This window comes from Ahaetulla prasina, chromosome 2, assembly GCF_028640845.1.
Source record: "Ahaetulla prasina isolate Xishuangbanna chromosome 2, ASM2864084v1, whole genome shotgun sequence".
Lineage (NCBI taxonomy): Eukaryota > Metazoa > Chordata > Lepidosauria > Squamata > Colubridae > Ahaetulla > Ahaetulla prasina.
Window position 1 is genome coordinate 188,888,174 of NC_080540.1, and position 27,715 is coordinate 188,915,888.

Consider the following 27,715-nt stretch of genomic DNA (forward strand, 5'->3'; position numbering starts at 1 on the left):
ATTCCCAGCAGTGAGAGCTGTTTTACAATGGAATATTTTCTCGAGTGAATTCTCTTCACTGGAAGTTTTTTAAACAATAGCAATAGCATTTAGCAATAGTACTTATTATTTATTTGATTATTTGATCATATTTATATACCGCCCTATCTCCCGAAGGACTCAGGGCGGTTTACCGGCACTTAAAAACACATAAATACAATATAAAAGCAATTAAAAAACTTATTCTTATTAATTAGACTTATATACCACTTCACAGTGCTTCATAGCCCTATCTAAGTGGTTTACAGAGTCCTCATATTGCCCCCAACAATCTGGGTCCTCATTTTACTGACCTAGGAAGGATGGAAAGCTAAGTTGAGCCTGTGAGAATTGAAGTGCTGGCAATCGGCAGAACTAGCCTGCAATACTGCATTCTAACCATTGTGCCACTATGGCTCAGAGGCTCAGCAGAAGCTAAATTACCATTTCTTTGAGCTGGAGGTTCTATGTTTACTTAAATCATTGCAACCTGGTGATTACAGGAATCAAATGATTCTGGATTAATGTTATTTTGTATTAAACATGATTTTGTCATATAAGAGATTTGGAGTTAAATAATAATAATAAAAGGAGAAAAAATAATAAAAGGAGAAAAAAGAAATTTTCTGACAGTCAGAAGAATTAATCAATGGAACGGCTTACCTCCCTTGACTGTGGATGCTCCATCCCTGGAGGTTTTTAACAAGAGATTAGTCAGCTATTTGTCTAGAATGGTGCAGGGTCTCCTGCTCCAACAGGGGTTTGGACTAGAAAACTTCCAAAGCCCTTTCCAATTCTGTTATTCTCTTTTCTGTATTCTGTAAAGGCGACTTATGAAAAATTGATATTAGAAATCAAGTCTGGGACAGATTTTCTTCCACAAAAGTAGCATCCAAACCTTGGGCAGCTGGGTTCAGTGAAAATTATATTGGCAAAAGCCCCCGGAGTTGGCAGGGAGGATGTTTATTGTGCACCTGCTACAAACGTCATCTTGGAATTATACCATGGAAAACCCTCATGTTCCTTGTGTCCCGCCAATCCCAGCTTTCAATTTCAATTGGTATTAATGCAAGAGGAAAAAAATCCATCTAAATGCTAATGTCTTTCCCCTCTGAGTCCAAAAGTGACAGAACCCCATAAAATGAAGAATTAAAAGAATAAGTGGAAAACACTGGTGGAGGGGTGGGAGAGAGAGAACGTAAGATCAAGGCTTCAGCAGGGGAATTAGAGTCTGAGAGGGATGTTTAGAGTAGATTTATGACTAAAATTGGAGCAAAAGTAGTCCAAGGTAGTGTGGCCTTCTGTGCTTCTTTCTTGTTTTCCCCATACTCCCCCACTCAATCTCCAGCTGTCTTAACACAAGCACAATGCCAGAGTCGATAACTCATTAAACAAAAGACCCTGCTTGTCTCTCCAGTGCAGTGGAAGAAGTTTTTCTCCAGGTTCTTGTAGAGTGTATATAATTATCTACCAGAGACTATAAACTGCTGTTCAATTCAGTGGCAACAAAGCAAAGTTCTATCTAACACACTGATATGCACAGTTGCAATTGAAATGATGTTCTAGTGAGTCAATCCATCCATTCTAATACCTATGTGATCTATGCTGATTGACAACCATTCCAGACGTTTTGAGGCACAAGTCCTACCAAGCCAAAATCACTTAACTGGAAATGGTAAAGTTTGCACCTCAGATCTTCAGTATAGCAAAACAGAAATACTTTGCCAGTGAGCTCAAATTACACCTTATGTGAATGGTATAACAGAATATGTTCACATTCTAGGATCCATCTCCTCCTTTCCATTTTCTTCTAGATACAAGTGAGGAGGTAAATTAAGCATCTCCGTCTATGATTTTGAATGAAACTTCTAGCTGCTATTTGTATTAAGAAAAAATGTGCTACTATTCTTTCCCATTCAAGTTTTTCCCTCTCTGTGTATGGATTTTTTACCTTCCATCAATGCAATTAACAGAAGGTACCAGACCCTTCCAGACAGCCCATGGTAACATCCTCCTCATTGCAGAAGCAATGCAAAGTATTTCCCAAAAACTAACCAGTGATTTAACTAACAGAGGAAGAATAAAAGCTGGCAAGAAACCAGTGCTCAGTTCATGTCTTTCCTTCTCTCCATTGTTGAAGATGTCTGGTGGTGGGAGAACAAGCACGTCCTTGTCTAGTTTAAGAAGCCTGGCAAAACGGTATCAAGGCATCGTAGTTCAAAGGCACTTTCATGCAGTCCTTTGTTCCATTGATCCAGAAGAGAATCAGCTGGAATTCCCAAGCTTCTGGATCAATTGTCCCAATTCTCAATTTTTGATCTAAGATGCCAGAGCAACTTGGAGCTTGTAGACAAGACACTATCCTATCCCTTCCTCACCATTAACCATTAAGCCATCTCAGGACCCCAGATTTCTGGGTGATAGCCAGCAATGTTTTATTTTTTTTTATTTTGCCTCTCCCCAATGCAGGCGCAGCAGAGCAAAGGCTCAGGGATAAGTCTTTGAGGATATTCCCTTACTGACCAGCTCAGATGAATCTTTGCAATAGCCACAGGAGGGACAATGAAAGAGGGAAAATGAAGCATCATAAAAGAAATTCTAAGAAATCTGATGCAATGAAGACAGGAGCTACTGAGCCTTAACTTCAACAAGGAGACAAGAAAACTAAGGAGCCAGGGATGTGCAATTTATTGTGGGAAGTGGAAATATTCTGTGTGTGTGAGGGGGAGCATTCTGGAGGGAGGGAAGCAGTTTTGTAGCTATAATAAAGACGGAGGTTATATCTATTTTTTGTCCCAAAGGTGCTTTTTCAAGAGGCAGCTGGACTTTGTTTTTCCTTAAAGAAGTTTCTCATCCAAGAAGCTTCAAAACATTTACAAAGAAAAACAAAGTCCAATTGCCTTTTGAAAAAGCACCTTTGGGACAACCATGAGCTAGATAACAGAATCTCCATAGACATTTATCTCTTATATAGAAGTTACAAGGCATTTCAGGAATAGGCAAAGCCTAGCACTAGTCTAGCCACATCCTCCTAGGAGACAGTTGAAGAGCAAGTAGATGTGAGCTTGGGAAGAAATGCAAAATGATGATGATCATGGCATTCTGGGAACAACACAAGAGCATAGAGGCAGTTCCTAAACAGCACAAATCAGACATGTGGCTGAAGCATCAGACTGACTCTCTCTGCAACTAACTGACTCACATAGAATAGGCTAAAAGCTTGTTTGGCCTTGAAACAGCTTTTTTTCCTCAGCTTTTAGGAACTAAGAGATACAGAAGATCAGGGCCTGAATTCAGTGCTGCCTGTTAAAATGGTTTACGTCTCAAACAGAGTTTTAATTAGAAATATAAACGGTTGACCTGGGGATTTCTATAGGCAAAGCATGTATTTTATGAGATGAAAAATGCTGGGTTTGGAAAAGGAGGAATCTTTCCAGCTCTATTCTATTCTATCTCAGGTCTGAAGTGTTGTGCTTAGATGTTTATCGCTGCTGAACTCTTCCTACTTCCTTAAGATCCCACTGCTAGGAGTTATACCTGTGATGATGGAGGGAAACCTCTTTGATTAATGTTTTTAGTAACTAGCTTAGTAACTAAACACTTGATTAATTTATGTTTTTTGATTAAAAACTTCTTTCTACTTCTTGAAGAAGCAATGAAAGCTATGTACTGCCTGATATGAAAACTGGTTTAAACCTGTCAAGGACACACCTGGCTTGAACATTATAATGTTCCTGAATATGAAGATGAGAGTATGATTAACAAGATCATACTAAGTTAATGGGATGCTATGGAATGCTACATATTACATACTAGACTTACTGAGCATGCATGCTCTATCAGAATCTGTTAAATAATGTTAACAAATGAAAGAACCATTCCAAACTTAATATGTATATATTTGATTTTCTACCTTTCCAAGCTGCTCCTCTCCTCTCTTGGGTAAGGTGCCTCTCCTTATTTGTGTACATAAATAAAGAGATTTTAATCTATCTTTCCGACTTGGGTTCTGTTTGGGCAAGGCACACAAGGCTAACAGATCTAATGATATTTACTGCTAACACCTGAATGGGGTGAGAAGTGAAGGGCAGGAAGAATATGGGTACAGAACAGCTTTCTATGTTCTCTTTTAATTGCATTATAGCCAACATCAAAATAAATAAAATTTAAAAGTGCCATGCTTAGCTGTTTTTAGATTTAAAACCCTTCCAAATATTGCACTGAGTCAAGCTGTTGGTGTTTCCTTCTGTGGAAGAGGCAAAGAATAGCAGATGTTTAATGATAAAGCATTCAGTACTTCAAGGCCTTTTTCTCTCCAGGTTTCAAAATTCACTTTTGCTATAAGAAAAAGAGATTCCTCTATAGAAGTACACAGTACTGTATGTGTGCAGCCTAGAAGAAGTTGTTATCCTTAATTGCTTGATGACAAAACAAGGTCATTTTGACTTGATCATTGCTTTTATTTAAAATACTATGGAATCACTGATCTTGAGCTATTCATGGATGTACTATAGTAAAAGAATGGAACAGGTATTCTCTAAAATTATTTAAACATAACATAGTACATGCATGTCTATCTTTGTATGGATAAACTAGATATTGCTTCTCTTAGAAGGAGGTTTCTTAGCAGTGATGGCTCATTTTAATCGGTCTTTTCATTTGTACACAATTCCTGCTGCTGCCAGAAATTAGCTCAGACATTTACAAAGTGCCTTGAATTGAGTTTTGTGGATTAAAAGAGGAGGAATCCTAGCCTGAATGCATATTTATTTGTTTGTTTAACTTTTGAGCAGGATATAAATACAGGAAAAGATTTAAAAATTAAAACTATTATGGAAAACAGCACAATAAAATAAAATATTAAGCAACAATAAGACAGCAATTGCTATGGGATTAAAATTTCAATAATAAAACTAGCAATAATATACTAGGAAAATAGTGAAATGATATTTTACATATAAATATAAAAAATATAAAATATCAGGTGAAGCAAGGTGGCCCAACTGAAAAGACCCTTTTTCTGCTGGCCATCCTTCTTAACTCATTTGGCCAGAGAAAGACTTCAGAAAGCAACTTCTGGGTAGACCGACTTGAACACCTAAATTGTGAATACTAAAATATTCTACTACTGCTACAATAACAGAATCTTGCAGTCCCGTTTCTGCCTTTATCCTGAAAAGAATTAGAAAGGGTCAAGTCTGAGACACTTTCTCAAATTCCATTCCTCCTTTGGACTTAGATTTTTCTATCTGACCCTTGCTTTAGCTATAGCTCTTTATTCCCATTCTTCAAGGTTATTCTCATGCCCCATTTCAGCAAACCAAGGATAAGATAGGCAGGAGCAGATACCTTTTTGATATCCTGCACCTGGTTCCCTATGGCTTCATAGACTTGGACTATTGCTTTGAATTTTGCCTTGAAATGGCAAAACACTAGCATAATATGATCTCATTAACTGCTGGCATTATTTGAACCAAATGAAATTTCTCGATCATTTTTGAGACTACTCATCTATAAAGACATTGTAACAGTTGAAACATCAGTTTGGATAAGCATGAATGGTTATTGCATGAATAATACATCCAACCTACAAAGGCCTGCAGGACCCTATTTTAACTTTTCTAACCAATCCGGGGCCTTTTTCATATGAATATTCCATTAGGTTTACAACTTCCATCCCTTACCCAGATCTCAAACATGTCTTCAGGCTGCAACTTGCGCAGTGTGGCTCTGAAAGGGAAATAAATGATTTTCAGTTCCATTCAAATCTATTTCAATTCATAGGAATATGTGTAGGGAAGGTAGATTCAGAAAGCATGACTGGCAGATCAGAAACCAGTTCCCTAAAACATTATAGTCACTCTTCAATAAACACAAACACAGAAGGACTGGACCAGGGGTGAAATGCTCTGAAGTTTGCTTGTGCACCACAGGTGCTAAGAAGCCTTTTCTGAATCTGCAAAAGTAAGTAGAACAGTGAGGGGGGAAACAGCTGTGCCTCATGATTTAGATTTGCTAGAAAGCAGGATTTCCTGCTTTCTAGCGAATATAAATCGCACAGCACAGCTGATTGTCGCACAGCTGATCGTCGGAACTTTTTAAAAACTTATTTTAGCATTTTTTACTACCAGTTCCAGTGAACTAGTAGTAAAAAAATGCTTAAAAAGAAAAAAAAAGTTCCGACAACTGCACAGCACAGCTGATTGTTGCACAGCTGGTCGTCGGAACTTTTAAAAAACTTTTAAAGCATTTTTTTTACTTTAGCATTAAAAAATGCTTAAAAAGTAAAAAAAAAAATTAAATTAAAATAAATTTAATAATTGACTAATGAATATAAACGAAAAAAAGGGGGGGAAATTGAGGATTTAAAATTGGACTTGGATGGAACATCTCCGATTTCCTCTACCCTTTATGGATTTGAACTAAGCAAATTATTAAATTGAAATCATGGATTTTAAACGGAATAAATTGGAAAAAGGGAAAAATAAGCTAAAAGAAAACAAGGTGCGGCTCTAACTAAAGGAAACAAAATCGATACTTTTGCTAATTGTGGATTGGATTTGTGGACTACAAAGCGACATCTAAAGGTGGAAGAGGAATTATAAGCACTTGGTCATTGTTGAAAACCTTTTATGACTGAGATAAGAATGGTGAGAATTTCAAAGGAACTTTCTATCAACAAGCTTTTCTGACCTTCACAAGAATAAGAGCTACAACTTCAAAGAATGAAGCAGAGAACAACTGAAAACAAGAGAAACACACAAGTGATCTTCAAGCAAGGAATATAAGAAATAACAATAAGACTGGATGGAAAATAATGATTTAGAATAAACTAGAGCTATTTTTAGCAGTGACAGTGAATAAAGAATTTATGATGTTAAAATCTAAATTTAAATGACTATACAGAGGTTGTTAGAGAGATATAAAGAAGGGGGGAAGAGGAAAAAAAGGAGATTTAATAGGAATATAGAATGAGCTAAGAAAATATGGAATTTTAAGCGAATAAAAGTTGAATTGAAATAGTTTAAGATTAAAACTTCTAAGAGATGAGAATATACAAGTATAAGCATGAAACTTTTTGAAATAAGAGAAATGTTTGCTCCTTTTTACTTTTGCTTTTTTATATACAAGCTTGAGAATGATAAACTTTAAAATCTTCATTGATAAAGAAATGACTGATATTGAAGCTATGGAAATAGGCAGAATTTACTGAAATATAAGATATATTCTGTTAAAGCAAGGAACTTTAAAGAAAAACAAGAAGGGAACTAATATAGGTTAAGATTGAAATACTAAAGAGATGAGAATTAAATGTATAAGAGATTTTTTGGAAATATTAAAGGGATGAGAATTAAATAAACAAGATATCTTTTGAAACAATGAATGTTAGCTAGTATTATTTTGTTTTTTTGTTTTTTCTTTTTCTTCTGATAAAATCAAGATTAATGGTTTTTTTAAAAAAATGTGTTTATGGAAACGTAATGGAATTATAGATGATATAAAGATTGAAAAGAAAGAAACTTGTAATTGGGAATATAGGATTTTAATTTAGATGGGAGAAGCAAGAAGAGGGGCAAAAAAAGTGGGGGCTAGATTTGATTAAAGAGTTAAATTCAGGACAGAGGGTTAGATTGAACTTTGTATTAGAGATATGCAAATAATGAAATTAAAAAGGGAGCAAGAGAAATACATTTTAAAAAGTATACAAGAGGGTGTTGGAAAATTGAATTGGGTTTGACTATGTACTTGGCTGATATTTTTGTTCAAAAAGTATACTGTATGTGTTTTGTTTCAAAAAAATTAAAAAAAAAATCCCAAAAAAAGTAAAAAAAAAAGTTCCGACAATCAGCTGTGCAACAATCAGCTGTGCCGCGTGATCGTTGGAACTTTTTTAAAAACTTTTTTTGGCATTTTTTTACTACCGGTTTGGGTGAACCAGTAGCATTTGTTACTACCGGTTTGGGCGAACTGGTCCAAACTGATAGCATTTCACCCCTGGACTGGAGGATGTTCAGAGAAAAGCATCAGCAGATGGTATTAACGTGAACAACAGCAGTGTGCAGGACTGATTCTATCAGGCTCAAGGTATTATATTTTCTCTCCTTGTTTCCTCTGCTACCCATGTAGGTAGAACAGATTCTTTTCCTGAAAAGAAAGTTGAAGAGCAAAATCTTGGAATTGGATATTCAAATACTGTAAGCATTGAAATGAATAGGGTAGCAAATGTAGACAAAGCCCTATGGATTACAGGATTGTGAGGGGAAGGCTTAATAGACCTTTGTACTTTTCACAGATAGAATACAGATAGAGTACTTTTCACAATAGAAACCTTGAAAGCATCCAGCCATTAGATCCTCCTTTTCAGTTACCAAATCAGAGGTGAAATCCTACTGGTTTGGACCAGATTCGGGCGAACCACTAGGGATTATGGGCATCAGTTCGCCGAACGGTAGTAATTACCCCTCCTTGGCCCCACCCACACCCGGCAGGTCGCCACTCACCTCTTCCGGCCGCTTGATATTCCGCAGAATTCAAAGTTAAATGCAGCAGAGAGAATGCTAACTTTTCTCTCTCCATTCAGAACGGAGCTGCTGTAGCCTGTTCCTTTAAGGTAGTCCCCAGGAGGGAGAGGGCCAGGAGGGAACCATAAAGGGAGCAGCAGCTCCATTCTGAATGGAGGGAAAAAAGTTAGCATTCTTTCTGCCACAGAATTCAATGTTAAATGCAGCAGAGAGAATGCTAACTTGTCTCCCACCATTCACAATGGAGCTGCTGCAGCATGTCCCATGTAAGGTAGTCCCTAGGAGGGAGGGGTACGGGGGGTGGGAAGCAGCTGGAATGGAACCGTTTTTGTGAAAGGCAGGAAAATGGGGAAGGAGATTTTCCTGCCTGTCATCCATTCCTCAATCTCATCACACAGACTGAGGGAAGGATGGTAGGCAGGAATATTCCCCTACCCATTTTCCTGCCATTCGTGAGAAGGAGTGGCTGGGAGGGGAGGGGCCGGTGAGGAGCCCCTTTATGTGAGTGATGTCAGGTTGTCCACGCCAACCCAGTCACATAACCTCCCCCCCAAACAAGCCACAGAAATGGTAGGGGAAATTTTTAAATTTCACCTGTTACCAAAATGTATGCTAACTTTCTCCAGGTTTTAGGAAGAACATGACAACAAAACACTAGCCATTAATCAACTCTAGATACAATAACTCTATCACACTCAGGACAGAAAAAATATAAATTCATTATTTTTCAGTGATTGACATTTGAATTCAACATGCATGGTTTTGTGCAGACTTTGGTGTGCACATGTGTCGCCTCTCCTGCAGGAGCTGCATTGGTTGCCGATTTGCTTCCGAGTGCCGATTTGCTTCCAGGTGCTGGTTATCACCTTTAAAGCCCAACCAGCTTGAGTCCAGGTTATCTCAGGGACTAACTCTTGCCAGTCATATCTACCCAACCCACTAGAGTAGGCAGCCAAAGACTGTTGCGGATCCCATCTTTTAAAGAGGTACATCTGGTGAAATCCAGAAAAAGTACCTTCACAAAGATGGCTCCACTGTCCCTTCAGAAATTAGACTGGCATCCACTTTGACACTCTTTTGTAAGGCCCTGAAGATTTGGTTTTGCCAGTGGACCTGGGGAACCAGAGTGGGATGGAGCCCATCAAATGACTTATTTGACTGTGTGTTGTCATCAGGCAGGAGGTTATTGTTTTTTGTTTGTTTGTTTTTTTCTATTTTGTGTTTTATTGCTTGTAAGCCACCTAGAGTCGCTGTCAGTAAATAGGCAGCTATTGTATATAAATTAGATAGATAGATAGAAATGTAGGTGAAATGATCCTTATGCCATTCTCTGTACCTTTTGTGCTCATTCACAAACTCAACCAATTCTTCTTCAGTATATGGCTTGTCAGGAACACGAATGGGATCATCCATAAATGGTTCATAAAAATCCACCTCATTTAGCTTTAGGCCCAATTTCTTGGCCACCTATAAAAAATGGGAAATGTTACATTGATAAATTATTGTAATTAATTTTGCTGAAAAGTATGGTATATTGTAGACGTACAATAGTAATTTCTATTTCTGAAAAATACAGTTTAAATGTTTAGGATATATCATAAAACATAGAATAATAGTGTTAGAAGGGACCGTGGAGGTCTTCTAGTCCAACCCCCTACTCAAACAGGAGACCCTATATCACTTCAGACAAAGGGCTGTCCAGTCTCTTATTAAAAAACCTCCAATGATGGAGCACCCATAAGTTTTGAAGGTTTCCACTGAATAATTGTTGTCACTGTCAGGAAATTTCTCCTTATTTCTAGATTGATTCTCTCCTTGCTTAGTTTCCATCCATTGTTTCTTGTCTTGACAATATTGATTATTGATATTATTGATCAATATTATATGAATATTTTTCAAATGTTAAAAGTAAAAGTTAAAAGTTAAAAGACACAAGAACAGTTTTTCCCTGAAGGCCATCCCTCTGCTAAACAAATAATTCCCTCAACACTGTCAAACTATTTACTAAATCTGCACTACTATTAATCTTCTCATAGTTCCCATCACCAATCTCTTTCCACATATGACTGTATGACTGTAACTTTGTTGCTGGCAATCCTTATGATTTATATTGATATATTGACCATCAATTGTGTTGTAAATGTTGTACCTTGATGAACGTATCTTTTCTTTTATGTACACTGAGAGCATATGCACCAAGACAAATTCCTTGTGTGTCCAATCACAATTGGCCAATAAAAAATTCTATTCTATTCTATTCCATCTGATTTTTCAGTTTAAACTCCATGTCATCAGCATGTTTTGAAAGTTAGAAAGCAAAAGTATAGTTGCACTAGCATATTAATGCTCAGCATATAATTTTATTTTATAAATAAAAAAAGCACAAGATTTTTTATATTTTTTGTTATGAAACTTCATATGTTATGACACTAGAAATAGTATTTCTAAAGGCATGATGCTACAATAGCAGCTTAAATGCATGAAATAAACTCAGTGGTGAACATACATAATATACTTTTCTTCAGTTTTCTCCACAACAAAAACACATAATACTTATGAGGTAGGTTGGGCTGAAAGAAAATGGTCACCCAGCTAGAGTAGCTTTCATGCCTAAGGTGGAGCTAGAACTCACAGTCTCTTGGTTTTTAGACCAGCACCAATGTACAGTCATATTGATCAGCCAACAATAGTAATGTGTTTGTAAAAATAATCTCTACATCCTGAGGAGTCCACTAAAACAGGTGCAATATTTCTACCATATTTCTACCTCTGCCTATATACAGAGGACTTAAGAATTCTTCTGTATTTGACTTGCAGGTGTCGTTATAAAGGACATTTTGGAATTTTCCTTCACTAAAATGAGAATCATGAATCAAGAACGTACGTGTTGTAGAAAATGAAAATATTGTTGAAATAGGCTCTCTTAAATAAAAAAAGTTAAAATATTGGCTCATAATTTAATAGCCTTCATTGTCTATACATTCAGAATATTGTGCATAAATGTTATGAATTTATGCTTTTAGGACAGAAAGCAAATATTATAAATAGGTCTAATAGAGACCTGGGAAGGTGATCTGACAGCAAGATTATAGTAGTTGAAATATACTAACTGAGTAAAAAGAACAGAAGACACAGAAAATGAAGGATTGCATTATATGTTAAAAATACCTTTTCTTGCTCAAAAATCCAAACAAATTAACTTAACAATGCTGCACAAAATAAAGAAATAAATGAAAAGAGTATCATTGTTGATATCTACTACTGCTGCTGAACCAAACATAAGGCATGCACTATATCTTCCAAAACAAGGGCCTCTGTGGCTCAGACTGGTAAGACAGTCTGTTATTAACACAGCTGCTTGCAATTACTGCAGGCTTGAGTCCCACCAGGCCCAAGGTTGACTCAGCCTTCCATCCTTTATAAGGTAGGTAAAATGAGGACCCAGATTGTTGGGGGCAATAAGTTGACTTTGTATATAAATATACAAATAGGATGAAGACTATTGATAACATAGTGTAAGCCGCCCTGAGTCTTCGGAGAAGGGCGGGATATAAATGCAAATTTTAAAAAAAAGGCGATCCAGTTTTGTTTTGTGGTTAAGGCACAAAAGAAGCCAGTAGACTGTGAATTCTAGTCTGATCTTAAGGCATGAAAGCCAGCAAGTGACTTTGGCCCAGTCACTCTCAGCTCAGCCCACCAGACAAAGTTGTACTAGAGAAAATAGCAGGAAGAAAGTGCATTGGGTATGTTTGCTGCTTTGAATTATTCATACAAAAATAAAGGTGGGATAAAAATAAAGTCATACTTATGGGGGACATTAATTGGCTTAACATTGATTCAAATACAAACTCTTGCAAGCATGATTTTTCTGACCTGTCATGCTGACAATTTTCTCCTGTAGACAATGGAGGGATTGCACAAGAGAACCAGCTAGTCTTGATTTAGTCAGTAGGAAGCAGATTTGGGGAAGTAATCATGTATAGCTGAATTTATAGTCAAACACAACCCTTGGAGTTAAGCTCCCCTCCCCTTAGTTTTAATGAACTCAACAATAAGAAGTATTTCATGAAAGAGAGTTTCAGAGGAAAAAAGAAATGGGTAAGACTTCCTAGAGAAAGAAATACTAAAAACAGCTGTAAATAATTCCAATGAGGGAAAGAAGAAGATAGCAGACAAAGTCGGTATGACTGCACAAAAACCTTAATAAAAATCTGAGAACAGAAAAGGACACATACAAAACATGCCAAGGGGTCCAATAGGACCAGAATGGTCATGTTCTTTCTCCTCACCATAATTCAATTTCTGACATAGCCCATCTATCAAAACAACCCAAACAGTACCTTATTCTAGCTATAATAAATCCAGATAATCAGAATCATAAAATGCACCTAGAGCTTCAAGATTACCACTTTCTCAATCACCAGATCAGCATGTGTCCTTACCCCTTTGTCAAATGTGGCAAAGAACCTGACATAAGGCTGGAAGTGTTCAGCTGCCTCTTCAAATGCTTTGTAATCTGAGAAGGAGGAAAATGGAAAAAGAATCACATTTGTTTAAATGAAGATCAATACAATATTTGGTATCACTGTAGCCCATATACTAGCCATCACTCACTGTGAAATATTGTCAAAAATATTATGTACAGATAAATTATATAAATATGGCTTATTATAAGCAATACAGACCTCAGAAAAATATTTGGGTGAATAATTAATGGAACTTTGGGAAAATTTTTCATACATCAGGACTATAGTGGCTCAAGTTAGGATACTAAATTTATTTATTTATTTGCATCTTGATTTTACTATTTTTTACAACTAACCCAAGGCAGCAAACATATCCAACACATCTTCCATCTCCTATTTTCTCTGCAATAGCCCTATGAGATGAGTTCGGTTGAAAGAGAGAGACTGGCCCAAGTCACACAGCTGGCTTTCATGGCTAAGATGGGACTAGAACTCATGGTCTCCTGGTTTCAAGCTTGGTGCCTTAACCACTAGATCAAGTGTCGGCAACCTGCGGCTCCGGAGCCACATGCAGCTCTTTGGACCCTCTGCTGTGGCTCCCTGTCCCATCACTGGTGGACCCCGCCCCTCACCCGTTTTATTTTTTTTTAGATATTTTTGGAAATCCGGGCTGGCTGAGGAATGATCGCCAGCCATGGTGGAGGCTTCCCTTCGGGCAACCCTACTCCCCCTCCTCCTCTTGTGACCCCCCTAGTGGGCTGTGACTTTAGCCAGGAGCATGTGCACATGTGGGGAGACCCTCCTCAAGCAAGCACCAAAGTGCAGGAAAGGCATAGATGGGGCAGGCAGCTGCTCACTTAAGAAGGGTCTCCCCACACATGCCCATGCTCGTGGCTCAGCTACAGCCCACCAGGGGGGGTCACAAGAGGAGGAGGGGGAGGAGGTTCGCCGGAGACTGCAGGAGTGAAGCTGCCCTGTGCCTGCCTTCACGCCATACTGGTTCTCTGAACCACCTGCCACCATCGCTACCGGATCAGGTGATCCGGTCCGAACTGGGAGAATTTCACCCCCGATACAGAGTGATACACAGAGAGGGGAGAGTGATACACAGAGAAGAGAGAGTGATACACAGAGATGGGGAGAGGAGGGAAGATAGGGAGAGGGGGAGAGAGAGATACAGAGTGAGAGAGAGAAACATGGGGAGAGAGGAAAGGGGGGGAGATAGAGGGAGGATAGATGGGAAGATAAGGAGAGGGACAGAGAGATACAGAGTGATACAGAAGGGGAGGGGGAGAGAGATAGAGGGGGAGAGAGAATGGTTTTGTGGCTGGGTAGGCGTGGCTAGGGGGGTCATGTGACTGGGTGGGAGTGAGTGACATTGTTGACCATGCCCACCCAGGTTTTGTGGCTCCTGTTGTGTTTTTTTTCTGTGGGAAAACGGGTCCAAATGGCTCTTTGAGTGTTAAGGTTGCAGACCCCTGCACTAGACCAAACAATCTCATAAACATACTTTATGTTGTGAAAAAGCATTCTAAATTTAAATAAAAGGTAGGAAAAATAAATTACAGTAATATCATTATAGGTTCTCTGCTATAAATTTCTATGACTAATCTCTTAGTTCAAGGATTTTATTGAATGAAGTTATACTGCACTAGTGAGGCCACACTTGGAATACTGCATCTAATTCTGGTTACCATGATACAAGAAAGATGCTGAGACCAGGGGGAAAGTGCAGGGAAGAGCAACTAAGATGATAAGGGATTGCAGGATAAATTCCTCTAGGAACAGCTAAGGGAACTAGATATGTCACTCTAGCCCAGTGATGGTGAAGCTTTTCAGCACCGAGTGACCAAACCTGAATGTGTGTGCATGTGCACGAGCCGGAGCGCTGGAAACCTAAAGATCAACTGGCTGGCGCACACATGCCTGTTTTTTGGCCATTTTTTTTGGCCGCTTTCGGGGCATTTTTGGGGCTGTTTTTTTGGAGCTAAAACTGCCCAAAAACTGCCTGAAAACTGCCTCAAAACAGCCCGAAAAAATGGCGTTTTTGGGGCATTTTGGGCCGTTTTTCAGGTTGTTTTCAGGCCATTTTCTGGCACTCCAGCATCCGCAAAGACCAGCTGGTCAGTGCACATGTGCATGCCAGAAACCAGAAGAGCAGCTGGCAACAGCATGCGTGCCCACAGAGAGGACTCTGTGTGCCACCTCTGGCATGTGTGCCATAGGTTCGCCATCACGACTCTAGCCTAATGAAGAGAAGATTTAGGGGTGACATGATAGTTGTCTTCCGATACATAGGAGGCTGCCACTGAGAAGTGGGGGGTTGACTTATTCTCCAAAGGGCCGGTGAATAGCGCAGGCTGGTAAAGCCTGTTATTAAGAACACAAAGCCTGCAATTACTGCAGGTTCAAGCCCGGCCCAAGGTTGACTCAGCCTTCCATCCTTTATAAGGTAGGTAAAATGAGGACCCAGATTGTTGGGGGGGGGCAATAAGTTGACTTTGTAAAAATATACAAATAGAATGAGACTATTGCCTTATACATTGTAAGCCGCCCTGAGTCTTCGGAGAAAGGCGGGGTATAAATGTAAACAACAACCAAAAAAAAGCTCCTGATCAGTCAGTATCTTTTATCTTATCGGGAGAAGGGTGGTATATAAATCAAAATAATAAATAAATAAATAAATCTAGTGGGTGCATGCCCACTTTGCTCTGACCCCTAAGTCATTCTACTTTGGGTTCCAATTTTTATTTATCTGTATTTATATCTGTATCTGTATTTTATCTGTATTTATCTGTACTGCATTTCCAATCTAGTGGAGAGAATCACACTTCAGTTTGTTTGTTTTAATATCGCCACACAGAAAGTACCTCATTTCTAATTCAGTGTATACAGAATCATAGTCTCAGAGACCTAAATAAGATTGGAGTACAGGTAGTCCTCGACTTATTACCACAATTGAGCCAAAAATTGTGCAACCGTCATAAATATGAACTAGATGCCAAGTATCTGAACTTTGATCACATGATCATGGGGATGCTGCAAAGGTCATAACTGTGAAAAACACGCATAAGTCACATTTTTCAGTGCCATTGTAACTTTGAACAGTCACTAAACGAACAGTTGGAAGTCAAGGACTACCTGTAGATGTAACAGAGCACATTACCTTGTGATGCAAGGAGCTGTTCAAACCTTGGATGAGTGTGTTGAGGATTGGGCAAGGACAGAAAATATATACCTACTTTGAACATCTATACTATTCTACGCAGGGATACACACAGTGCATGTTGTAAAGAATGTACAAATGTTTTAAGAAACATATCAATTCATTTCAACCAAAGAAAAAAAAATACTGCTTTCCAGCTCCCCTTCATCATGACTTAGAACGCACGTTCTGAATCTTCTCCTTTGAAGTAGCCAATAAGTTTGATCTCCTCCTCCATGTGGTCAAAGGCTTGAAGTTCCAGTTTGTTGTTAATGATTTCTACAGGATCTTCCATCAGCTGTTAGGAAGAAAGCATTTCGACAGGAATAACTTAACACAAAGGCAGTGATGGAAAACTTCATGCTGAATCCAAAAATAATCATGGAAAGTTGTAGTCTCGGTGTCTATGTCACATTACTGTTTGTCACCACAGAGAACATGAACAGAAACTTTAAAAAAGTGACTATCACAGTTTTTTGAGGGTCAGTGGCTCAGATAGCTTGTACATTTACCTTATATAAAGGTAAAGATTCCCCTCGCACATATGTGCTAGTCGTTCCTGACTCTAGGGGGCGGTGCTCATCTCCGTTTCAAAGCCGAAGAGCCAGCGCTGTCTGAAGATGTCTCTGTGGTCATGTGGCCGGCATGACTAAATGCCAAAGGCACACAGAAAGCTGTTACCTTCCCACCAAAGGTGGTCCCTATTTTTCTACTTGCATTTTTAATGTGTTTTCGAACTGCTAGGTTGGCAGAAGCTGGGACAAGTAATGGGAGCTCACCCCATTATGCAGCACTAGGAATTTGAACCGCTGAACTGCCGACCTTTCAATCGACAAGCTCAGTGTCTTAGCCACTGAGCCACCGCATCACTTTTACCTTAAATATTCACAAATAAATCCACCTGTGACTAAGTTGCCCCTCAACATTTTTGTATGCTTTAAAGAGGAGGCAATTTATGCCAGAAGGTAGTTTTGCCATTTAAAAAGTGGGCTTGACTATCAATTTGGGGATCTATAAAAATAGACTGTACTGGAATGGAAAACCCTTGAAATACTGAATTCCTGACAAACTGAAATACTAGAACTTGTTTTAAACATGTGAAATCAAGTGGCCGAGTTTGATCTTCCTCATGAATTTATTGAGAATAATTTATTTATTACTATTAGTTTGGGCCCATCTAAAAGTCGTCTTTTGAGAATTATTCTTTATAATAGATACCATTAGTTTTGAATGGAAATAATGTTTGTTTCCTTAACTTAAAATAGATGATTTGCATTCCACTATATTATTTGTTTTCCTTGGCAAAAGAACATCCCTGTAACTAGCATTATTTCCATTGGAAAACAGGATGAACCTACATCCAATAGGAATTCAACCAAGACATCTGCTGATATTTGTCCATCAAACTCTATTACATGATCCTCCTTAAAGATATATAGGCTTCCTTCTTCATCCAAACCTAGAAAAAAGACAAAAATGCAAATAAACACATGGATCAGTGCTGCAGTGTGAGTGAAGGATAAGACAACTCACGTTTCCTACATAATTTTTTAAAATGTTTATTTATTTATTTATTATTTTAGCTCACTATGGGTTCTAAACAGTGGTGGAATTCAAATAATTTAACAACCGGTTCTCTGCTCTAATGACTGGCTGGGTAGGCGTGGCTGGGTGTCCATGTGACTGGATGGGCGTGGCCAACTCAACATCACTCACGTCGAGGAGTGCCTCTCCTTGCCTGGCCTTTCCTTGCCCTGCCCCTGCAAGCCACTTCTTAACTCGCTTGCCAGATACTTACTCTTAGGCTTCTTGAAGTCAAAGCTAGTACCTGCCGCAATGATAAATCTGTATTTTAATCCAGGCAAAACTAAACAGAAGCAATATAAGAATAATTTAGAATCTTTTACCTAAAACGGCATTAAGTTTGTGAGGGAAGGGAATTGAATGCAATTCAATGGAAGATAGGAACTCTGAGAGTGCTCATCAAGGACGAAGGAGTTTAGCAAATATTTACAAGCTTTTTGTGAACTCCCTTATGCTAATTTTTTGTTAAAGTTGGGCTAGTAATGTGGAGGGGAAATTAAGGTGTAATCTGAAAGTTGTTTAAGCTTTACAAATAAAGACTATACATTGCAGGCAGTTCTGTATAACTGCTGGCTTTAGTTTCTGACAGACTATAAAATTAACATGCACTCATTTCCACTTAATTTGCAAATAGTCCTGCATCTACATGCAGAGTCAGTAGAGAAAACAGAATTCTGTTTATGTTATGCATTCGTTCTCTTTTCAATTTCTTAATCCTGCTTTATTATTCTTACAAATAATTCAAGACAGTCAACATATCTAATATGTCATCCTCCTCCTGTTTTCCCTACAACAACTCTTTGAGGTGGGCTAGGCTGAGAGAGCCACCCACTGGCTTTGTACCTAAGCCGGGACTAGAACTGATCTCCTGGCTTCTAACCGGATGCCTTAATCTCTAAACTAGACGTTGTCCCCAATGTGGGTCTGAGCCTGGTGCCAAGGCCAATGAGGGACAGGTTTTGATTGATTTTTATTGGAGTACCCCAAGGAAAAGGGCTCTTGGCCAAAATGCCAAGATCAAAGGATTAAGAAAGCTTTATACATTTTCACTAAAGGAGAAGGCAGGACAAGGCAGGATAATAAGAAATATCATCTAATAAACATTTTAGTAATAATTCTATGATTTGTTCTATTGGTTTCTAGCTGTCCATATTCCTAAACCTTGGCTAATGAATGCTCCAGGACAGTGGTGAGTTGCTCCCGGTTCGCACCGGTTCAGGAGAACCGGTAGTAAAGGCGGCAGGAGGCTCCACTCACCCACTCGGAAGTCATCAAATACGCTCTGTGCATGTGCAGAAGCTTTGCGCGCGCGAACCAGTAGCAAAGGTAAGTAAAACCCACCACTGCTCCAGCAGTTATCTAATACACATTCTATTTGCTCCAGGCCATCTCTATTCCTAACTGCTAGCTGAGGTCTGCAAGATGCCTAACTCTTGGTTACTTTTATCAGCTTTCTAACTACCCAGAATTGTTACAAGCTTTACATGTGCATATTTCCTGTGAATAAGCATCCTCTGTTCTTGCCAGACAGACTCCACAATTACAGGCTTCCTGATTTATGTTCAACTGTGTGCCATGACCTTGCTTTATTTTAGCAAACAGCCCATCAAGATCATACTAGCTTTATAAACTTTCTTTTATAATTTGCCTTTTTATCATTATATCTCGGAATAATCAAACCACTGAAAAAACAAAAATACACAAGAGAAACAGAACAAGAAGATGATAGTATGATAGAAAATCCTTTTGCGCACACTACACATATACTGTATTTGCTTTTTAAATTGTGGTGGCCTTTCTGGCAAAGATGTGTATTTGATTTGCATCCAAATTTCAGTCCTGAATAGATTTCTGCTATCTTCAAATAGAAAAATAGGATAGCTTCTTTTCTTTATGTGCAACTTAAGTAGTCCTCAGTCCAGTCACTTCATCACTGATGCTGCTTCAAAGTGCTGGTTAACTTGAAGGGAAAATGCTTTTATCTGAGTGAGGCAAAAGTGAGTCAGGATACTTCCACCTCTCTCTTTTTGAAGTAATATACTGGGTTTGGCATGGGAAATGAGCTTAACACTCTGGAGCTGCTAAAATAGCATCCAGTATCCTCATTTTCAACAAGGAAGATCAAATTTGTAAAGCAGTCTGAAAACCCATTCAGCTAGCAACTGAATCTGCCTGCCTGAAATCCATCTCCTTAGTCAGCAACTTAATCTGCCTGCTTTCCTGGCTGAGGAACTCTGGGAATTGAAGTCCACAAACTTTAAAGTTACTAATGTTCGAGAGCCCTGATCTAAACAATATTAATAAAATAATAAAATAAAATAAAATATTTGTGCAGCTTTCTGATATTTGGTGTGTTTCTGTAGTGTTTCACTTTAACTACACAAACACACAAAATCTCACAAAGCTGTATGTGGCATTTTGTGTGTGTGTGTGAGAGAGAGAGTCAGTTGTGTTGTGTTGTGTTGTGTTGTGTGTGTGTGTGTGTAAAGTGTGAAAGTTGTTTTTTGAACTTTTTGTGGCTGTGTGAGATTCCTGCATGTTGCAGGGGCCATTTTGGGTGAAGTGCAGCTGCTTTTACATTGTGTGTGAGTCAGTTGTGTTGTGTTGTGTGTGTGTAAAGTGTGAAAGTTGGTTTTTGGTACCTCTTATTGTATTTTATACTTTGTTTATTATTTTATTATTTATTTTTATTGGCCACGCCCATCCAGTCATCTGACCACCAAGCCACACCCACCAATTAAGCCACGCCCACAGAACCGGTAAGGAAAAATGTTAGATTTCACCCCTGGACTGTAGCTAAAAGAGGCTGAATCAAGGAAAGGCTCTTTTTCAAATATTCCTCAGGGGGAAATCTAGTTTTTCATAGTCTTGAGTATCCTAAGGATTGTCTCTGGGAAGGAGGGAGGGAAGAAGGAAGGGATTCCTGCTTCCTCACCTGATTTGCCCCACACTGAGATTCACAACAGTGCTTCTTGAATGAAACCCAACCTGCTATTTGTGGTGAGTCAGAAAACCCCACAGTGGTGGGTAAAACCAGCTCTCTGGCAGCCTTTTTGCCAGGAAGGGTTCAAAAGACAGAAGCTTTCAGGAGGGGTGGGCAGGACAGTAACTCCACGTGATTAGGAGAGGGGCACTCCCATCGAGATTTTTGTGTGTGTGTGAAGGTGCAGAAGGATTCCCCAGTCAGCTGACTCAGAGACCCCCCCCCCAAATCCTCACGGGTTGTGGGGCTATGCCTCCACTTTGTTCATTCATTGCAGTCCCATCTCCAGGTAGGATCCAGGGGGGAGGCAAAAAGAAGTCCACACTCTCCTCCAGGACTGCCATGAACCGGGGTGAAATGCTCCCGGGTTTGGACCGGATTGTCCGATCCAGTAGCGATGGCGACTGGTGGTTTGGAGAACTGGTAGCAAAAATCCCTGGCCCCGCCCCCTGCCCCTGCTAAGCCACACCATCATCAATGGTTTGTTTTTTTACTTTTAAAACCAATTTTTCTTCAGCCAAAAAAATGCTTTTAAAAGTTAAAAAAAAGGCTTTGATGATTGCACGGCTCAGCTGGGATCATCAGAACCCTTTAAAAGTTTTTTTTTAACAACCTCTTACAACAGCCCCGCCCATGCCCACCTAATCGCCCCGTCCCCACTTATCTAATTGCTGCTTATTTTGGGCTTGCTAAGCCTTGCTTTGCTTCAGCTGCTGCAATCAGTTGCATCAGTTAGCAACTGAATCTGCCTGCCTGCAATCCATCTCCTGAGTGAGCAACTCAATCTGCCTGCCTCCAATTGGGTAAGTAAATGGGGGGGGGAGCTTTAAAAAATAGTTAATTGGGTTTTTTTAAGGAGTTTTTTTTTTAGACAGCAATTTAAAGTTAAGGAAGTTTTAAATTTAGCTGCTTTTATCTAAAATAGGGGTCTTCAACTTTAGTAACTTTAAGGCTTGTGGACTTAAATTCCCAGAGTTCCTCAGCCAGCTTTCCTGGCTGAGGAATTCTGGGAGTTGAAGTCCACAAACCTTAAAGTTACTAAGGTTGGAGACCCCTGATCTAAAAAATATTAATAAAATAAAATAATAAAATAAAATATTTGTGCAGCTTTCTAAGATTTGGTGTTTCTGTAGTGTTTCACTCTAACTACACAAATACACAAAATCTCACAAAGCTGTATGTGGCATTTTGTGTGTGTGAGAGAGAGAGTCAGTTGTGTTGTGTTGTGTGTGTGTAAAGTGTGAAAGTTGGTTTTTGAGCTTTTTGTGGCTGTGTGAGGTTCCTGCTTGTTGCAGGGGCCATTTTGGGTGAGGTGCAGCTGCTTTTACATTGTGTGTGAGTCAGTTGTGTTGTGTTGTGTGTATGTAAAGTGTGAAAATTGGTTTTTGATACCTCTTATCGTTTTGTATACTTTATTTATTATTTTTATTATATATTGCTATTGGCCACGCCCACCCAGTCATCTGACTACCAAGCCACGCCCACCAATTAAGCCACACCCATAGAACCGGTAGGGAAAATTTTTAGATTTCACCCCTGCCATGAACCCCCCTTGAGCTGCACCCACCCAAAAGACTGAAGGGATCCCCTTCCCACTTTCCCCACTTCTCTCTCTGTGCCAAACTCTCTCCTCTAGCGGGTGAAGTCAAGAGATACTCTGCCCAGAGATCTATGATGCGGCAGAAGGGAGAATTCTCATTGGTCCTTCCGCATTGCTGGCTACTCTCAATTCTGAAATTTGAGGAGAACACTCGTTCCCCCAATCCAGACCCACTGATTCCACTTCTGGGGGTAGGAGCATCCACGTCTTTCCCCTTTCTCTTTGGGGCACTTGTGCGGCAGCATCCATGGGCTCCTCTGGGATCCCCAATGCCTCAGGTTTGACACGCTCACCCGTCCTGCCTCTTTCCACAGCGCGTCTCCCATGTCCAGGCTCTCTCACCAGGATTGTGCATGTGCAAGCGGGGGGGGGGGGGGGAAGGGAGGCAAGCCGAGAGGAAGAGAGGCTAGCTGAGCTGGACCCAGACACTTCCCAACTCCTCCCCTCATCCCCAAAGCACCAACTTCACCCTCTCCCCTCTCTGCTAGCAGCCACCCACATCTCCCTCTCCCTCCCCACTGCCAGGCGATCCCAAGTGAAGAAGGAGGCAGCTGCTAGCAGAGAGGGGAGAGGGCAAGGTTGGTGTTTCTGGGATAATGGGAGCTGGGAAGTGTCTGGGTCCGGCTCAGCCAGCCTCTTTTCCTCTTGCCACTGCATGTGCTCCAATAGGCATGGACTAATCTGCAATATATATATTTAAAAAAGCTAAAGAAAAAAATGAAAAAATGTTTTCATTCAGAATCAGTTGAGAAGTATGCTTTGGCAATTTTGTTCAGGTGAGCTGACATTTGTGCTACAAATAATTAAGGAATGAAGGAAGATAAATGGATAAATGAAGGGAAGTATAGGTGCATAAATATACCATGTTAAGGTTTGATTCACAGCAATCCTGCCACTGCCGGGCGATCCCGTGTTCCCTGCTGGTGCCAGGCCTGGTTGCAGAGGCCAAAAAGAGGGAGTTGGGGAGGGCCACTACCAGGAGCATGAGCCCTGCCCAAACTTCCTGGAGTGGCTCCAGTACAGCTGCTGGTGGCCTATGACGGCAGTCACGTGGCTCAGATGCCGAAAAGGAAAAGGAAAGGCCAAATAGTGCAGGTGCAGAAAAAGGGAGAGAGAGCCTCCCTACTCCCACTACCCTCCCCTCGAGTGACATCATGGCGCAAAGCAGCTCTAGGAAGCTCTGGTGAGACGAGCTGCCCGGCAAAGAGAGACTGAGAGGGAGAGACGAGGCTACAGCTGGTTTGCCGAACTGAGCAAACAGTTATCTACTGGCTCTAATGAACCGGTGCAAAGCGGTTGAATCCCACCACTGGTTCTGAAGAAACTTACTCATAAAAGTAAGATCTGGAGTGCAAATCTAGATGGCCATTAGAAAGAAGCAGTTAAATAAGAAAACATCTCTTTGCTGACATCTAGTGGCCATCTAAATTGTTGCAGTGAAAAAGTAGATTTATTGCTGCTGTATAATCAGAACTAATTTTTTGCATAAGTAAGTTTATTTATTTATTTATTTATTTATTGTTTATATTTATATACCGCCCTATCTCCCAAAGGACTCAGGGCGGTTTACAGGCATTTAAAAGCAAAAAATACAATAAATACAATTCTAAAAACAATTAAAAAACTTATTCAAAAGCCTTAATTAAAAATATAAAAATTAAAACCCAAGATAAAACCCATAAACTAAAATCTAACTCAGTCCTGCGCAGTTAAATAGATATGTTTTAAGCTCGCGGCGGAAGGTCCGAAGGTCCGGAAGCTGACGAAGTCCTGGGGGCAGTTCATTCCAGAGGGTGGGAGCCCCCACAGAGAAGGCCCTTGCCCTGGGCGTCGCCAGACGACATTGCCTCGCTGACGACACCCTGAGGAGTCCCGCTCTGTGAGAGCGCACGGGTCGGTGAGAGGTATTCGGTAGCAGCAGGCGGTCCCGTAAATAACCCGGCCCTATGCCATGGAGCGCTTTAAAGGTGGTCACCAAAACCTTGAAGCGCACCCGGAAGGCCACAGGCAGCCAGTGCAGTCTGCGCAGGATGGGTGTTATACGGGAGCCACGAGGGGCTCCCTCTATCACCCGCGCAGCCGCATTCTGGACTAACTGCAGCCTCCGGATGCCCTTCAAGGGGAGCCCCATGTAGAGAGCATTGCAGTAATCCAGGCGAGACGTCACGAGTGCATGGGTGACTGTGCACAGGGCATCCCGGTCCAGAAAGGCGCAACTGGCGCACCAGGCGAACCTGGTAAACGCTCTCCTGGAGCGGCCGTCAAATGATCTTCCAAAGACAGCCGCTCATCCAGGAGGACGCCTGTTGCGCACCCCTCCATCGGGGCCAATGACTCGCCACCGATGGTCAGCCGCGGATTTAGCTGACTGTACCGGGATGCCGCATCCACAGCCACTCTGTCTTGGAGGGATTGAGCTTGAGCCTGTTTCTCCCCATCCAGACCCGTACAGCCTCCAGACACCGGGACAGCACTTGATAGCCGTTGGGGTGGTCCGCGTGAAAGGTACAGCTGGGTGTCATCCGCATACAGCTGATACCTCACGCGAAACCACTGATGATCTCACCCAGCGGCTTCATGTAGATGTTAAACAGAAGGCGAGAGGATCGACCCTGCGGCACCCCACAAGTGAGGCGCCTCGGGGTCGACCTCTGCCCCCCTGTCAACACCGACTGCGACCGGTCGGAGAGATAGGAGGAGAACCACCGATAAACGGTGCCTCCCACTCCCAATCCCTCCAGCCGGCGCAGCAGGATACCATGGTCGATGGTATCGAAAGCCGCTGAGAGGTCTAATAGGACCAGGGCAGAGGAACAACCCCTATCCCTGGCCCTCCAGAGATCATCCACCAACGCGACCAAAGCCGTCTCTGTGCTGTAACCGGGCCGGAAACCGGACTGGAACGGGTCTAGATAGACGGTTTCATCCAGGTGCAGGGGAAACTGATATGCCACCATACTCTCTACAACCTTCGCTGCGAAGCGAAGGTTGGAGACTGGACGATAATTACCTAAAACAGCCGGGTCCAGGGAAGGCTTCTTAAGGAGGGGTCTCACAACCGCCTCTTTCAAAGCGGCCGGAAAGACACCCTCCACCAAAGAAGCGATCGTAATCGCTTGAATTCAACCAGTGACTTAAAGCAAAAACTTGTGCCGCAACACACTGGCTTCACTGGTACATTTATATTTTTAAGCCTGGAAGTTAACAGAAATGCATAAAATATAGTAAGTACAAGCTGGCTATCCTGCAAACGCTGGGTTAGTTTGGGTCATGAAAACATGGTGCTGGAATTTCTCACCCCCTTGAAGAATGAAAAATGGATTATACTTACCTAGTTTTTTTGCAAGCTTTGCATCTTTCTTAGAATCCAATAATCCAAAACCAATGCCTTTCTCCTCTAGGACTTGTGCAGTAAGCTAAAGAAAGAGCCAGAAAAATCATAAGGCCAAAAGGACTGTGAAAGAGTCTAGAACAATAAGAAGTAGAGGTATGATTCAAACGAATGCAGTCCCAACCTCCATTCCACTCTATAAGAATTCTCACTCCAGAATTACACTCTCCCAGTGTTGAGCCTCTTAACCCATAAATATAAACACATAGACTTAGGTTGTTTGAGTATTTTTGGAAAGTCTTTGTTTCCAGTTCTATATTAATTCATTTCCTTCTTTGTCTTTTCCCAAGACTATTCTATACCAGTTTTGAGAGTTTTCAGAGGAAGAACTAAGATTAGGAGTACTCAGTGTGATGTTCAGAGACCACCTGACCTGCTATTAGAAATAATCAACTATTTCATTTTTTAAAAGAACAATTAGCATTTTTTAATTTAGAAATATTAAATGGGAATCCAGCATGCTATAAAATTTGAGTCTGGAAAGCAATGTTTTATGTGAGTGTCCACAATCATGTAACAGGGAGGCAGGGAACAATGGGTATTTGGGAGGAAGTGTGCAGATGGTGTGAGAGTGGAACTGCTGAGAACTGATGGGGACGGTTGGACTCAGAGAGGTCAACTTGAGTTTTTAACATCTTCACGGCCAGCCCTCCTGGGAATACCATGCATGAGGGCAGTGTGGAGCATCTGGACCAGAGACATTCCCAAAACTTCCTGGCTGATGATTGGACTCTGTCTGCTTGACTACTGGGGTCTGGGGTGATTTTCAATTTGTCTTTTTCGTGCTTATTTGCTTCACACCTTACCTGCAATGCAATGAGTTCTTACTTAGTAAAAAAAAAACACCCTAACCTTTTCTCTGAATTAGGGGTTTTCTTTCCTAGGATTTGATTGGAGGCAACCCTGATGTTAGACAAGGTCTGCTTTAACAGTCAACCCGGAGACTGCAGTGGGGATTGAGCATCTAAAAGTCCAGCAATGAGAGCAAACTGAAGGAGACCAGGGCTCTGGGGGAGTTCCCTCTGAGATCATATCACGTCTGAGACAAAGCAGAATGCCTAGAGAAACTGGACATCGATGAGGAACCTGTCAAGCCCAGATAGTAATTGGGCATGGGGCAAAAAAAAAAAAGAACCAGAGGACTGACCCTTTTAGGGTCAGAGGTCCCTACAGGTGGGAATGGCACATATGGGATAGAAGTGAAGTCCCCCCTCCTGATTTGGACCCAGAGGATGCCATACTGAGCCATGCCTTGTACCTGTTGCATGAAGCGATCAAGAATCAGAGAATCTGGGGATCTCTTGCTCAGATGACCACTCAGGCTTCTCAAGCCACCGCAACTAAGACTTAGAATAACTTTACTATTATTTATTTATTTATTTATTTATTTTTGTTTACATTTATACCCCGCCCTTCTCCGAAGACTCAGGGCGGCTTACAGTGTATAAGGCAATAGTCTCATTCTATTTGTATATTTTTACAAAGTCAACTTATTGCCCCCCCAACAATCTGGGTCCTCATTTTACCTACCTTATAAAGGATGGAAGGCTGAGTCAACCTTGGGCCGGGCTCGAACCTGCAGTAATTGCAGGCTACTGTGTTCTTAATAACAGGCTTTACCAGCGTGAGCTAAACCGGCCCTTTATTGTTAAGCTGCAGATGGAGCTGCCACACCAATGGCCATGGCGCAAGTCATACCTGCTCTGCTTGGACCAATTGTACCACTAAGCAGCAGCTGCTGCTGCTGTGCCAGCCCCTCAACTTGCAGGAGACACTCCTGGGAGATGCTGGGCCCCGAAGGTTTCAGCTTTGGGAGTGACATGTGGGAGAGACCCCAAGCAACTGGGGTGTTTCCTGGTACAAGTCTGGAACTACACACAGGATTATGGAGCTAAATTGGGGGTGGAGACAGCCTGAATGTGTGACATGGCTCTTGGTGCAGCAGC

The 27,715-nt window shown here is 40.9% G+C and overlaps 1 protein-coding gene across 3 annotated transcripts in view; it reads right to left on the bottom strand.

Annotated features, from left to right (window-relative positions):
• Positions 1-27,715, bottom strand: part of LOC131190259 (calsequestrin-2) — an 88,887-nt gene that overhangs the window by 15,895 nt on the left and 45,277 nt on the right. For all 3 annotated transcript variants that reach the window (XM_058167450.1, XM_058167451.1, XM_058167452.1), the window contains exons 3-8: positions 25,710-25,794; positions 17,570-17,670; positions 16,398-16,509; positions 12,983-13,056; positions 9,877-10,007; positions 5,703-5,748 (exon numbers count right to left, since the gene is read on the bottom strand). In XM_058167450.1, coding sequence (XP_058023433.1) covers positions 5,703-5,748; positions 9,877-10,007; positions 12,983-13,056; positions 16,398-16,509; positions 17,570-17,670; positions 25,710-25,794 — 549 coding nt within the window. The remainder of the gene's footprint in view (positions 1-5,702; positions 5,749-9,876; positions 10,008-12,982; positions 13,057-16,397; positions 16,510-17,569; positions 17,671-25,709; positions 25,795-27,715) is intronic.